This window comes from Martes martes, assembly GCF_963455335.1.
Source record: "Martes martes genome assembly, chromosome: 4".
NCBI lineage: Eukaryota > Metazoa > Chordata > Mammalia > Carnivora > Mustelidae > Martes > Martes martes.
Window position 1 is genome coordinate 170,439,519 of NC_137891.1, and position 14,192 is coordinate 170,453,710.

The 14,192-nt window shown below is 39.4% G+C and overlaps 1 protein-coding gene across 3 annotated transcripts in view; it reads right to left on the reverse strand.

Annotated features, from left to right (window-relative positions):
- Window positions 1–14,192, reverse strand: part of PHACTR4 (phosphatase and actin regulator 4) — a 104,351-nt gene that overhangs the window by 33,194 nt on the left and 56,965 nt on the right. For 2 of the 3 annotated variants that reach the window (XM_080801115.1, XM_080801114.1), the window contains 2 exons: window positions 1,120–1,293; window positions 464–544 (listed from right to left, as the gene is read on the reverse strand). In XM_080801115.1, the coding sequence (XP_080657241.1) occupies window positions 464–544; window positions 1,120–1,293 (255 nt within the window). Of the gene's footprint in view, window positions 1–463; window positions 545–1,119; window positions 1,294–2,298; window positions 2,327–14,192 lie in introns of all 3 variants that reach the window. The other variant, XM_080801116.1, reaches the window with a different exon arrangement.

The following is a 14,192-nucleotide window of genomic DNA, read 5'->3' on the forward strand; positions in this document are numbered from 1 at the left end:
AGGGCTCAATCCTAGGACCCTGGGATCATACTTGAGTTGAAGGCAGAGGCTTGATGAGTGAGCCACCCAGGTGCCCCAGATTATGCTAAATTAAAAAATATTTTTTTTAAGTAATTTCTACACCCAACCTGGGGCTCAAATTCATGACCCTGGAAATTGGCTGTCACATGCTCCACTGACTGAGTCAGCCAGGGCCCCATTTGTATATATTCTTTTTTAAAAAAAATTTATGTATTTATGTATATATTCTTTAGTGAACTATCCAGTGCTTCTGTAGGCTCTTTTACTAAGTTGTCTTTTTTCTTTTGTAAAAGTTTGAAAAAAAACATTCTGGATGCATGAAAAGCTTTAAAAAATCTCCCCTCCCTCCCAAAAGCAATAAAAAGAAAATTCAAATGCCTAGTCAGAATCAAACACCCAAGTGTATAGAGACAGACATACGCTATTTTATTTACAGACTCACCCTGCTCAGAGTCTTCCAAGAGAACCCCTCTTTTAACCAGCTCTTCTCTCGGTTTTCGCATAGATATTTTTCGCTCTAAAACTAATATTAAATTGGAAAACAGCATTCAGAAATGTGGCAGTTAAAGGTCCATTTTAAGCATTCTAACTGAACAGGTAAAAGAACAAAGTGGTTCAATTTTCCATTCTCTGGAAAGAACAGGAAAACTAAATTCAAATTTAAAAGCATAATTTCTTCCATATCCTATGTTATGGGGAAAGCAGCATTTTCAAAAGAAACTATACTGATAAAATTTTAGCTCTTTCTTTTTTAATTGGCATTTCAACAATACAGTATTTATATACTTATGGATGAACTTTCTCTGAAAGTGGTCAGAGTAGAAAAAGAAGCATCATAGATTTGCTACCATTCAGGAACTCCATTCACCACTTGATAAATTTTAATTCCATCAATAAACTTTAATTCCATCAAAATGGCAATCTGGGGATGAGACTATAGTACATAAGTGAGTGACCCCTTGGTTTTCTTCCTGAAAGACTGAATTCCCTCTTCAAATAGAGGGTTAGAGAAGCTTGGGAAGAGAATGAGAAAGTTGGATACTTCTAAAGTTAGAAACTCCGTAACTCAGAACATATATTTAAATCTTAATGTCTCACCTTCTGATGTCTCTTTGAATTTATCACTACTTTTTTTTTTCCGCCATTTCCAGGGCTTGAAGATCTTGCCAAAGCCTGAGAACTTGCTCTTCCTTTTGGTGGGAGGCGTCATGTCTCCCGCTTCTACACTGTCCATGACCATGCCTGGGTCTGCGGTGGGCTGGCTTGCTTCCTCTGTAGTATGGTGAAAGGCACACAGGGAAAGAACAGCCAATTTATTACGTCAGCATAACTTCTAAAAGGTCCCTTCCCCTCTCTTCCTGTGGTGGTTGGAAAGGATCGGAGCAATGATAAACAATCATGCAGACAGATTCCTTGACATCACACGGACACCAAACATCAAAATCCATAACAGATAAATTACTAAGAGGGAAAAGGAACCAAACCAAGCTGACATCATTTTAGGACAAAAATTCAACGAGATGATCATAACCAGCTCAAAATCTCTTAAAAGGCGCGAACACACACACACACACACATACACACAAATGTGAATGTCCTTTCAATATGCATGAGATCTTGCCCCTTGCAGCCTATCGCTGTTCCCATTCTCATCCTTTTGGTACGGAGTGGGGGGGGGGGGGGGGGAGGCGTTCCCCAGCTAACATTACTGCCTCCAGTGTCACTGAAATGGGGAGTTCCATCTTGAGTGAGTGAGTCATCATTCTCTACTAAACACTGCCCTCCCTCTGCCCTCCTCTTTCAGGACATTAATAGTTCAGGGCGGGTAACACATCAAGTGCTAACACCTTCCTTGTACCTGTTTTTTTTTTTTTTTCTTTCCCAGATTATTTTTTTCCTTTCACAAGACCCTAAGTTTGGAGCACTGGAAGGAGCCTGGGGCTGGGGCATTACAGACAGTGCTTTAAAATGAAATCTTTTTGGAAAGCAGAGGTGGGATTCCAGTTTGCCTATCACAATAGTACTTTAGGGACAGTCATGATCTTAAGGATATGACAGAAACTGTCACTGACACGGTATTATGTGCGGGACTGAAATGAAAGGCCACGAATCCCTCACAATGACCACACATGCAGGGTTTAGTTAGTTAGCTCTAGTGGCAGAGAAGGGAGCAGCCAAGACTGGGCCAAGAATAATAATAATAATAATAATAAAAATAAAAGCAGGAAAGCAACAAAAAAAAGCAGGAAGGCAACACAATACAGCTTTGCACTCCACCTACTGTCCCAGGGTTCTCTGGAGAAGTCTAGAGGAGAAGAAAAAAAGAGTCATGAGGAATAACCATCCTGGAGTCAAAGTGGAACCTTTACTTTATAGAAATACATCAAGGATCACATATTATATTATCCTATGTAATACGTTCACATGCTTATTGTACACAATTTCAGATCTGAAGAAATAACGCTCTTTTTTGGGGGGATAAATGGGCATAATATATGCACTAAAATAAGTTTCTTTTAATACTGTGGATAGTTTTTCAAAAAAGAAAATACATAATCAACAAGCATTTATTATTATTTTTACTATTATTAAAGACTTTATTTATTTATTTGATAGAGAGAGACAGCGAGAGAGGAAACAAAGGAAGGGGGAGTGGGAGAGTGAGAAGCAGGCTTCCCATGGAGCAGGGAGCCTGATGTGGGGCTCAATCCCAGGACCCTGGGATCATGACCTGAGCCAAAGGCACACACTTAAGGACTGAGCCACCCAGGCGCCCTGCATTTATTATTTTTTTAAAGAAACAGTTGCCAAATTCTATCTTTTTTGGTTGATAGATGTGAGTCTAGGGAAACCTGCTGATGAAAGTCAGATTTACACAACTGTCACGATCACAGTGACTACAGCAGTGACTGCCGGGTGCATTATTTTTCTGTACGTTGGTGACTTAGGCAAAACAGGGTTCTGGCTACTGAAGGAGATGAGAGGACAATGACTCTTTTCTTCCTATTTACATGATTTACTCGAACACATCCTGAGTCTCAACTACTTTAATTCCTTCCATAAAATGCAAGAGAATCTAGTTATTATAATGCCGCACCATATATCCCTAAGTTTACTTGTAGAGACATCAGAACAACTCCTGTCCCAACAATTTCCCCTCTGTGGCACCAGGGTTGCACCCCCAGGAGTGGGACCTGGGTGAATACAGGTATCGCTTTTAAGAGCCAGTGCTTTAAGACAGTAAACTCCCAATTATGAAATGTCAATGAGACCTCAAGGCATTTTAAATATGTCCTGTAATATAATTTTAGCATATGTTAATGATAACACTTTCAGAAATGGAGCTAAGCCACCACTAGGTGTTCATAGTCACCTTACTTGCTAGAGGCAAGGAGGAACTGAAATTTGAAATATCCTGCCACCCACCCACTGAATGGACTTCACTTAGTTCCAAATGATAAAAAAGAAAATGCCTGTTTGATTAAAAGTAATAGGGAAGATAATATAAAAACTCAAAACAAAACAAAACAACAAACTAACCATGTGAAAGCAAAGGTGAGTGCTATGGGATACTTTTACAAAGAAAGACAGCCAGAAAGCTTGAGGAGTGTTAGGTAAGAATGGATCACAGACAAGTTCCTGTCAAGTCCCTCAATGAGATACAGCCATCTCACTTGCTGCCACTATCTTGCCGGGTATCTAACCTAACCACTTCCTAAAGCAGAACTTAGTTCATTCCTTGTAATCCTTCATTATATTGAACAATATTATTTATGTGTTCCCTTTCTCTTACACATTCAAAACAGCAAGATTATGATATCCTTTCAAACATATTCATGCCTGCTGGCATATGAACTTAAGACATATGAACTTAAGACAAGTTCAATTTATATTCAAAAGTACAGCATGTGTGGAAAATACCAACAGCTATGATATAAATGACTGTGTCTGCCATCTACATCTACTGTTAAAATAGCCCTCCTCTTTCTTTGTGTAAGAATATAGTTACTGAATATAAAAAGCAGAGAGCAGAGCTTTTTTTTTCCTTTGATGTTTTACACAAATGTTACTTTTCATGTTTATAAAACTTTTATTTTTTTTTTTTAATTTTGAGAGAGCGTAAATGGGACCGAGAGTTGGGGGTGGGGGAAAGGTCAGAAGGAGAGGGAGGGAGAGAATCTTAGGCAGGCTCCACAATCAGCACAGAGGCTGGCGTAGGGCTTGATCTCATGACCCTGAGATCATGACCTGAGCTGAAATCAAGAGTCAGATGCTAAACCGACTGAGCCACCCAGGAGCCCCCATGTTTATAAAACTTTTAGAAGAGGATATGCCTCTTGACTCATGCAGTGGGGGGATTTAGCCACACCCAACCCTGACCTGGTTATTATCCCAAATTCATTCATTCTTACATATTCTTATATTCTTTTTTTTTTATTCTCATATATTCTTATATTCTCATATTCTCCACATTCCTCCCCTCCATATGACAAATAGAACATTATTATGGTAACTCTTAAATCTGTTCAAATACTTGGTATTAGCTCAGTTACCTTTTCAAAATACAGAATCCTCAGGTAGTGGGATCCAGGAATCTGTTTTTTAAAATCTTTCCGGGTGACTCTTATGATCAGTCAGGTTTGTTAAAGCCAATCCCAGATTATTATCTGTAAACCTTATGCATGTTCAAAGAGACAGAGGCAGATCTTCTCTGTCTGTAACATAATTCTTTGTTGAAAAAAATAAACTAGAAAATCATGGCATCATTCCAGTGTTTCCCACTTACGTATAAGTATTCCTAAAGAAGAACTATAAGGGTCTTTCCTGTGCCTTTTAGTTTCAGATACAGTTTAAATAAAAAAAAAAAAAGAAAGAAAAAAAAGTTCGTAGTTATTCTTCTTCCAGATTTCTATTAGGTTAATGTCCACTTGGAAACATGGTACATTGTGCAGTTGAGGGGAGTGTTTCATGTCTGCCAGCGAAGTCATGTCCTTTAATCACATTGTACAAATCATTAATATCTTTTCTAATTTGCTGTTAGCTTGTTCTATCAGTTACTGAGAGAGGTATGTTAACAGCTCTACCTACAAAAATGGGTTTGTCTCTTTTGTTTCTTTTCAGTTCTGTTACTTTTTTGCTTTATATACTTAAAAGCCACATTATTAGATATAAACAAATTTAGAGTTATTATATCTTTCTGTTAAATTACCCTTTCATCACTATGAAAGTCCCTGTGTCAATCTAGTAACACTTTTGCCTTGATTTTGTTTTTCTATCTAGTTTGACAACTGTTGTCCTTTAGAGTGTTTAGTCCATTTATATTTAATGTTTTTCCTGACACAGTGGGGTTTAAGTCTACTGTTTTGCTATTTCTTTTCTTTTTTTTTTTTTTAAGACTTTATTTATTCATTTCACATAGAGAGAGATCACAAGTAGGCAGAGAGGCAGGGCAGGCAGAGAGAGAGAGAGGGGGAAGCAGGCTCCCCGCTGAGCAGAGAGCCCAATGTGGGGCTCGATCCCAGGACCCTGAGATCATGACCCGAGCCCAAGGCAGAGGCTTAATCCACTGAGCCACCCAGGTGCCCCTGCTATTTATTTTCTTTTCTTTCTTTTTTTTTTTTTTAAAGATTTTATTTATTTACTTGTCAGAGAGAGAGAGAGAGGGAGAGAGAGCGAGCGAGCACAAGCAGACAGAGTGGCAGGCAGAGGCAGAGGGAGAAGCAGGCTCCCTGCCGAGCAAGGAGCCCCATGTGGGACTCGATCCCAGGACGCTGGGATCATGACCTGAGCCAAAGGCAGCCGCTTAACCAACTGAGCCACCCAGGTGTCCCCTTGCTATTTATTTTCTATTGGTCTGATTTGTTCTATGAATCCTTGACTTATTACAATCTACGTTGTTAGTACTTTACTTACTTAATAAACAATGGAAGAATTTTATAACATTTCAACTCTATTTACTGTGTTGTTATATTTATTTCTACATAAACAATAAATCACAGCAAACATTATTATTGTTGTTGTTTTAATAAACAATATTCTTTTATATTTCCTACATATTTGCTTTCCCAGGTAATCTTTATTTCCTTCTGTAATCCTGTGCTTATAATTATGATAATTTTTTAAAAGATTTTTACTTATTTATTTATTTGAGAGAGAGAGAGAGAACGTGCACGCATGTGCTTGCATGGGGGTGGGGAAGGAGAGAAAGAGAAAATCTCAAGCAGATTCTGTGGCTGAGTGCAGAGTGCAAAGCGGGGCTCTATCTGACAACCCTGAGATCATGACCTGAGATGAAATCAAGAGTCAGATGCTTAACTAACTGAGCCACCCAGGTTCTCCTACAATTAGGATAATTTATATCATCATTTTTGAAGGATATTTTCACTGGGCATAGTATTTTCAGTGGCGAGTTTAGTTTTATTTGTTGTTTATTTAATTGCAATATCTTATAAATGTCATTTAATTGGCTTTTTTTCTTCTGCTGGACTGCTTTTCTTTGCATATTTCATTCTTTTAATGCATTCTCTTTGCCTATAGTGTGATATAAGTGGGATTCATTTTTAAAAAAAAGATTTTATTTATTTATTTCACAAACAGAGATCACAAGTAGGCAGAGAGGCAGGCAGAGAGAGAGAGAGGAGGAAGCAGGCTCCCCGATCAGCAGAGAGCCCGATGTGGGGCTCTATCCCAGGACCCTGGGATCATGACCTGAGCCGAAGGCAGAGGCTTTAACCCACTGAGCCACCCAGGTGCCCCTATAAGTGGGATTCAAATCCAAGCCTCTGACTTTTTTTTTTTTTTAAAAGATTTTATTTATTTATTTGAGAGAGAGAAAGACAGAGCACGAGCACGGTGAAGGGCAGAGGGAGAAGCAGGCTCCCTGCTGAGCAGGGAGCCCAATGTGGGACTTGATCCTGGGACTTCGGGATCATGACTGGAGCCGAAGACAGATGCCCAACCAACTGAGATACCCAGGCACCCCAAGTCTCTGACTTTAAAAGTCTACGATCCTTTCAATCACGCTGCCATCAGAATAAAGATTAAGCTGAAATCTTAAAAGTCTTTCCAACATTAGGCTTCATTTGTTAACAAAAGTTTTTACAATGTAATTTACTAAGCTGGCACATTATACGATTTAATTCTTACACAACCTGATGATAGGTATTAACCTCTATTTTAAAGATTTTATTTATTTGAGAGAGAGAACACGAGCAGGGGGGCAGGCAGAGGGGGAGAGAGAGAGAACCCGGAGCAGATTCCACACTGAGCACAGAGCCCAAAGCGGGGTTCAATCCCACAACCAGGAGATCATGACCTAAGCTGAAACCAAGAGTCAGATGCTCAATCGACCAGGCCACCCAGGTACCCCAATCTCTATTTTATATAATTTAACAAGTTCCATTCTTTTAATTCATCTCAGATATTGCTCACTACCAAAATTTATGAAGGGTAAAAATTCTAAAATTTGGTTTCTTACTGAAGCCTCCTTATAAACAAATTTGCCACTCCATTATAATTACTTCAAATTTCAATAGGTACTTTATCAATTCTTTGTTTACTTCTCTTAGAAATCATTACTTTGTACTTAAATTGGATGTAGCAATCAACTTGTATGATTTGGATCAGTATTGTACATTATTTTTACATCAGATTACTGATTTTTCTTTTTTATTTATAAACGAGTCTTTCTTCACTGACTACTATGTACCACAATTCTTTAGATCTTACTTTAAGTTGAGACAGATAAATTCTTCATGCTTTGATAGGATATGTGGGAGAGTGAGATAGGACTTGAAGTCATACTCTCAATTATGGGACTAGTCTGGCAGTGCTCTGGAAACTCAACTTTCAGGCATGATTCAAGAGCAACACCTATAACTGATTAAAATAGTGTTGATAAAGTTCTTCCCACACACTCATTGCCTAGCTGCCTGCTGAAAGAAATAAATGCTGAATCAAGGGAGTGTTCTCATAGATGAAAGATAGCAGAAGAAGGAGAAAGGGAATCACATTAATAATTCTTAATGAAAAAGGAAAGAAGCAAATCATCTTGTCTTTTGCCCCCACAGACATTATTTTGACACCAGAGGAAAACCACAAAAACCTGATTCCATCAAATGTCCTACGTATGAAGGGTGGGATCTTCAAGTAATTAAATGCTACTGGTGAGGCAGCCAGTCAAGCCTTCTCAGCTCAAGTCCAAGAGTATTTTTAAAAAGGGAAGGCAGCAGACTGAAAATAGACTAAGGTAAAATTCACGGGCAAGATCTATTCTGCAGTCTGCTTAAATCCATATTTGAAGAGCCTAGGAAACAGGTATTGGTCCCCCATTGCCAAATTCCATCTGGGCATATATTCTTTTGTTATCTGAATAGGTATTATTTGTAACTAGACTAATGGCCAGGGTTATGCACATATTTTTTCAAATTTTAACTTCAACTTTGTCTAAAATATGTAAGACCATTTTGTCTATTAAAAGCCTAAATATAGGGGTGCCTGGGAGGCTCAGTGGGTTAAAGCCTCTGCCTTCAGCTCTGGTCATGATCCCAGGGTCCTGGGTCGAGCCCCGCATCGGGCTCTCTGCTCAGCAGGGAGCCTGCTTCCCTTCCTCTCTCTCTCTGCCTACTTGTGATCTCTGTCACATTAAAAAAAAAAAAAAAATCTCTAAAAAAAGAAAAACAAACCCTAAATATAAAAAAAAAAGCTTAAATATTATAACATATTTACACAAAAGTCTAGAAAACTCAGCTTTAGAAGATGGAAACTGCCTGGAGATGTTATTTCTGATAGTGTTACTTAAGGTGGTACATAACTGGGGAAGTCTTAAATATACAATTCATATATAAATAAATAAACTGAAAAACTCAAAAAATAAAACAATATATAATTGCTAAAACTAAGTTTCTAGAATAATTAATAATCCCACGTTAAAAGTAGAAGATGGGGTGCCTGGGTGGCTCAGTTGGTTGGCCATCTGCCTTGAGCTCAGGTCATGATCTCCAGGTGCTAGGATCAAGACCCATGTCTGGCTCCCTGTGGCGGGGAGTCTGCTTCAGCTTCTCCCTCTCCCTCTGCTTTGTTGCCACCCCCTACCCCCTACCCCGGCTCATGCACTCTCCTTCTCTCTCTCTCAAATAAATAAATAAAATCTTTTAAAAAAAGCAGAACTTAAATCTATATGTAAATCATACACATCATGTTATCTAAACTATGCTAAAATATGTTAAAAAGAAGAATGGAAGGAACTAAACCAAAAAATAAATATTTTGCTGGTATAATTATGGAAATTAGTGTTTCTTCTTTCTAGCTTATATATACAGATAGATACCATGACCTGAGCCAAAATCAAGAGTCAGATGCTCAGGGGCGCCTGGGTGGCTCAGTGGGTTAAAGCCGCTGCCTTCGGCTCAGGTCATGATCCCAAGGTCCTGGGATCGAGCCCCGTGTCGGGCTCTCTGCTCAGCGGGGAGCCTGCTTCCTCCCTTCTCTCTCTGCCTGCCTCTCTGCCTACTTGTGATCTGTCTGTTAAATAAATAAAAAAAAAATCTTTAAAAAAAAAAAAAAAAAAAAAAAAGAGTCAGATGCTCAACTGACTGAGCCACCCAAGTGGCCCCCTTTTAAAATTTTTTAATGGCATAATTACACCTCAAATTTATTCTGTACTCACAAATAAAGGACTGAGAGAAGTGAATTTGAAGCTGTTCCTAAGCTAATCTGCACATCAACCACTTCTCAACAACTTTGATTTTATGAACATCTCTCTCCATTTCCAATTTAAACACAAAAAATACGGGCCTGGAGTCACATTTGGATATGCCGTTGTTTCTGCTTAAACTAATGGCCCTATGGAAGGGTGCCTGGGTAGCTCAGTCGGTTAAACGTCTGCCTTTGGCTCAGGTCATGATCCCAGGGTCCTGCAACTGAGTCCTGCATCAGGCTCTCTGCTTAGCGGGGTGGCTGCTTCTCCCTTTCCCTCTGCCTGCTACTACCCTTGCTTGTGCTCTCTGTCAAATAGATAAATAAAATCTTTTTAAAAAAATTTTTTTTTTTTTTAAATTTTTATTTTAAAGATTTTTATTTATCTATTTGACAGACAGAGATCACAAGGAGGCAGAGAGGCAGGCAGAGAGAGAGAGGAGGAAGCAGGCTCCCCGCTGAGCAGACAGCCCAATGCGGGGCTCGATCCCAGGACCCTGGGATCATGACCTGAGCCGAAGGCAGAGGCTTTAATCCATTGAGCCACCCAGGCACCCCTAAATAAAATCTTTAAAAAAAATAAATAAAATGGCCCTATGGCTCCATTCTGTTTTCTATGAGAGGCAAAACAAGGTAGTTTTCCTCCTTGCTTCCCTTTGTTTGTCAGAACACTGGGTGTACGATACTGGCTATAGTTTTATGATTTGTGTGTTCTAAAGAAAACACCTTTTTCTTTGAGTCATGCAGCTGCAGCCCACAAGGAAAGCACGTTAGAATTGGAGGTCTTGGTGTTTCTTGGAGGTAGTGGATGATAGGAGAGGAAGATAACTACCCAAATTACACTTTGGAGTTTCTGGTTTGAGTAGTACCCGGACTCTATGCCCTCGTATTTAAACTACCTACTCCCTCACTCAAGTTGTAGCACCTCAAATTTCATAGGCTTGTTTCTTACACCATGTATTTATACAGAGTTCTAGTACTTTCTTTTTCAGCTCTTGGGTTTTTCCTCGTCAACATTTATTTATTTTTATTTATTTATTCTTAAAAAAGATTTTACTTATTTATTTGACAGAGATCACAAGTAGGCAGAGAGGCAGGTAGAGAGAGAGAGAGAGAGAGAGAGAGGAGGAAGCAGGCTCCCCGCTGAGCAGACAGCCCAATGCGGGGCTCTATCCCAGGACCCTGAGATCATGACCTGAGCCGAAGGCAGAGGCTTAACCCACTGAGCCACCCGGGCGCCCCAATAACCAGTTTCTTTTTCCAAAATTTAAAAACCTATAGTTTTGTGCAACAAGATACATACTTCATTATCAAAAAGTCGTCAATTATCTTTAAAATAATTTTTTAAAAATTTACACTGGGCTTGAACTCACAACCATGAGATCAAGACCTGAGGTGAGATCAAAGGTTAGACGCTTAACTGAATGAGCCACCCAGGTGCCCCACAATTATCTTTTTTAAGTTTAAGGGATACAGCATGACTTGACTTACATATACTGTGATCAATTATTTTTATAATGTAATATTTCTGTGGTTTTTTTTTTATGCCCACAGAGTTTGAAACAGATCTTGTGTTTATACAATCATTTTAACAGCATCAAAACTTTGTAAATGGAGAACAGTAATTTGTGGTACTTACACTATTGCATTTATTCATTTTTTTGCCTTCTAAAAGAGGATTATTATTGGATTTAAAGAACTGTTTTAGAAAACTATAACAAAAGTACAGAAAGCAAAAGCGGCTGCTAATGAACAAAGCAGGCTTTGTCTAGAGCACGCCCACAACTTCCCTTGGAAATGCTGCAAAGTTCTGACCTTCGGGAAAGAGAAATGGGCAAAGAGCTGCAGAAGATAGTCAGGGAGAAGGTCTTGCTCTATACCTGCAGGGACAGTTAGGTCTGAGATTCCAACTCCAGTAAAGTATCATGATCTGATCATGACTGCATCAAGACAGGATGCCCTTGGCAACCTGATGTGTATACTTTTTTGATAAAAATTCCAAATTGAGAGTAAGGTTTTATAGTGAGGTGCCAGAAAATAATATATTCTCTCACGGAAAAAAGGCTTAAACTTTCCAAAGTTTCCCTGCAAGTAAAAAAGGGGCTACTGAGAAAATCCATCGGAACAGAGACGGGACAGTAATTTTTGGTTGGTAGTCTACATTTGATACCGAAAATCCTATAAGGAGTCTGTGACAGACCCCTATACTAATTGCTTCCTCCTCATTCCTGATTACATGTGGAAAGTGTGACTATTCCTTCTTTCTCAGAAGAAAGCATTTATTGTTACACCTAGATGAGTATGAAAAATGTTTCTGATAATTCTCATGACCAAATAATGCCAAGTGTTTTTCTTCAAAGTGTTATTTATTTATTTTTAAAAGATTATTCATGGGGCGCCTGGGTGGTTCAGTGGGTTAAGGCCTCTGACTTTGGCTCGGGTCATGATCTCGGCGTCCTGGGATCGAGCCCCGCATCGGGCTCTCTGCTCGGCGGGGAGCCTGCTTCCTCCTCTCTCTCTCTCTGCCTACTTGTGATCTCTGTCTGTCAAATAAATAAATAAAATCTTTTAAAAAAAATTAAAAAAAAAGATTATTCATTTATCTATTTGACAGAGACAGACACAATGAGAGGGAACACAAGCACGGGGAGTGGGAGAGGGAGAGGCAGGCTTCCTGCCAAGAAGGGAGCCCGACTCGGAGCCTGATCCCAGGACCCTGGAACCATGACCTGAACCGAAGGCAGATGCCCAATGACTGAGCCACCCAGGCGCCCCGAAGTAGTTTGTTTTTAATTAACCCACCTATTATTTATTCCTCTGTTAATATTGTTACATAGCTACACTAAATTTTATTCATCCAACAATCTCCTTACTGATTTTGCCTCCAAATGACCATATGTTTCTAAATCACCTTGCCCCAAATGACTCCATCATCACCCATAACTACAAATTTCAGAGCAAAATGAATCAAATGGTGACGGAAAATGAATGTAGAAAAAGAGGAAAATTATAATACTGTACCTATTTTTTTTAAAGATTTATTTATTTAGTTAGTTATTTGACAGAGATTACAAGTAGGCAGAGAGGCAGGCAGAGAGAGAGACAGAGAAGCAGGCTCCCCACCAAGCAGAGAGCCCAATGCGGGGCTCGATCCCAGGACCCTGAGATCATGACCTGAGCTGAAGGCAGAGGCTTTAACCCACTGAGCCACCCAGGTGCCCCTATAATATTGTATTTTTTAAAGCAATACATTCTTATCTAAATGTTAAAAAAAAGTATAATTAGTGAATGAGAGGCAAATTAAAGGTCAAAAAGGAAAAAAAAAAAAACCACGCACAAACACAGAGATGTAGAATAGAAAGGCAGAGAGAAAGAAAATTTCAGACTAGAATTTATTAAAATTCTTTGGTCTTGGGGCACCTGGATGGCTCAGTCCGTTAAGTGACTGACTCTTGATTTTAGCTCAGTTCATGACCTCAGGGTCGTGAGACTGAGCCCCATGTGGGGATCTATGCTGGGCACGGAGCCTGCTTGGGATTCTCTTTCTCCTTTCCTCTGCCCCTTCCCCCTCTAAAAAATAAATAAAAATAAAATAAAATAAAATTCTTTGGTGTTGTGCTCAATTTAAGGATTGTGCTAATTACAATTAGCTGGCTGCTTTAATGTGATACATGGTAAAGGATATTAATGAAGACAGAAACAGATTTTATGTTGATCAAGAAATACAAAGTATTGGGGCGCCTGGGTGGCTCAGTGGGTTAGGGCCTCTGCCTTCAGCTCAGGTCATGATCCCGGGGTCCTGGGATCGGGCCCCGCATTGGGCTCTGGCCCCACACTGGGCTCTCTGCTGAGCAGAGAGCCTGCTTCCCTTCCTCTCTCTCTGTCTGTCAAATAAATAAATAAAATCTTAAAAAAAAAAAAAAAAGAAATACAAAGTATTATTACTTGAAGGCTTTTTTTTTTTTTTTTTTTAAAAGGACCTTATTTACTTGACACAGAGAGAGAAAGAGAAAGAGAGAAGCAGGCAGGACCCAGGGATCATGACCTGAGCCGAAGGCAGATGCTTAACTGACTGAGCCACTCAGGTGCTTCTACTTGAGAGTTTTATTTGAGAAAATATAAAGGCTTCTCCTATGGACATATTTCACTTGAAGATGATAACTTTTATACAAACCACTGAGGATAACTTAATTTCCTTGAATGGACACTACAGCATAAATTCCTTCTCTGTATTTAAATAATCAATTAGGGGACACCTGGGTGCCCAACCTAGTACCATGAATTTTATTATTAATTAGTTTTTTTTTTTTTAAAGATTTTACTTATTTGACAGAGAAAGACACAGTGAGAGAGAGAACACAAGCAGGGGGAGTGGGAGAGGGAGAAGCAGGCTTCCTGAGGAGCAGGGAGCCTGATCAAGCAGAGGCTTGATTCCAAGACTCTGGGATCATGACCTGAGCCGAAGGCAGATGCTT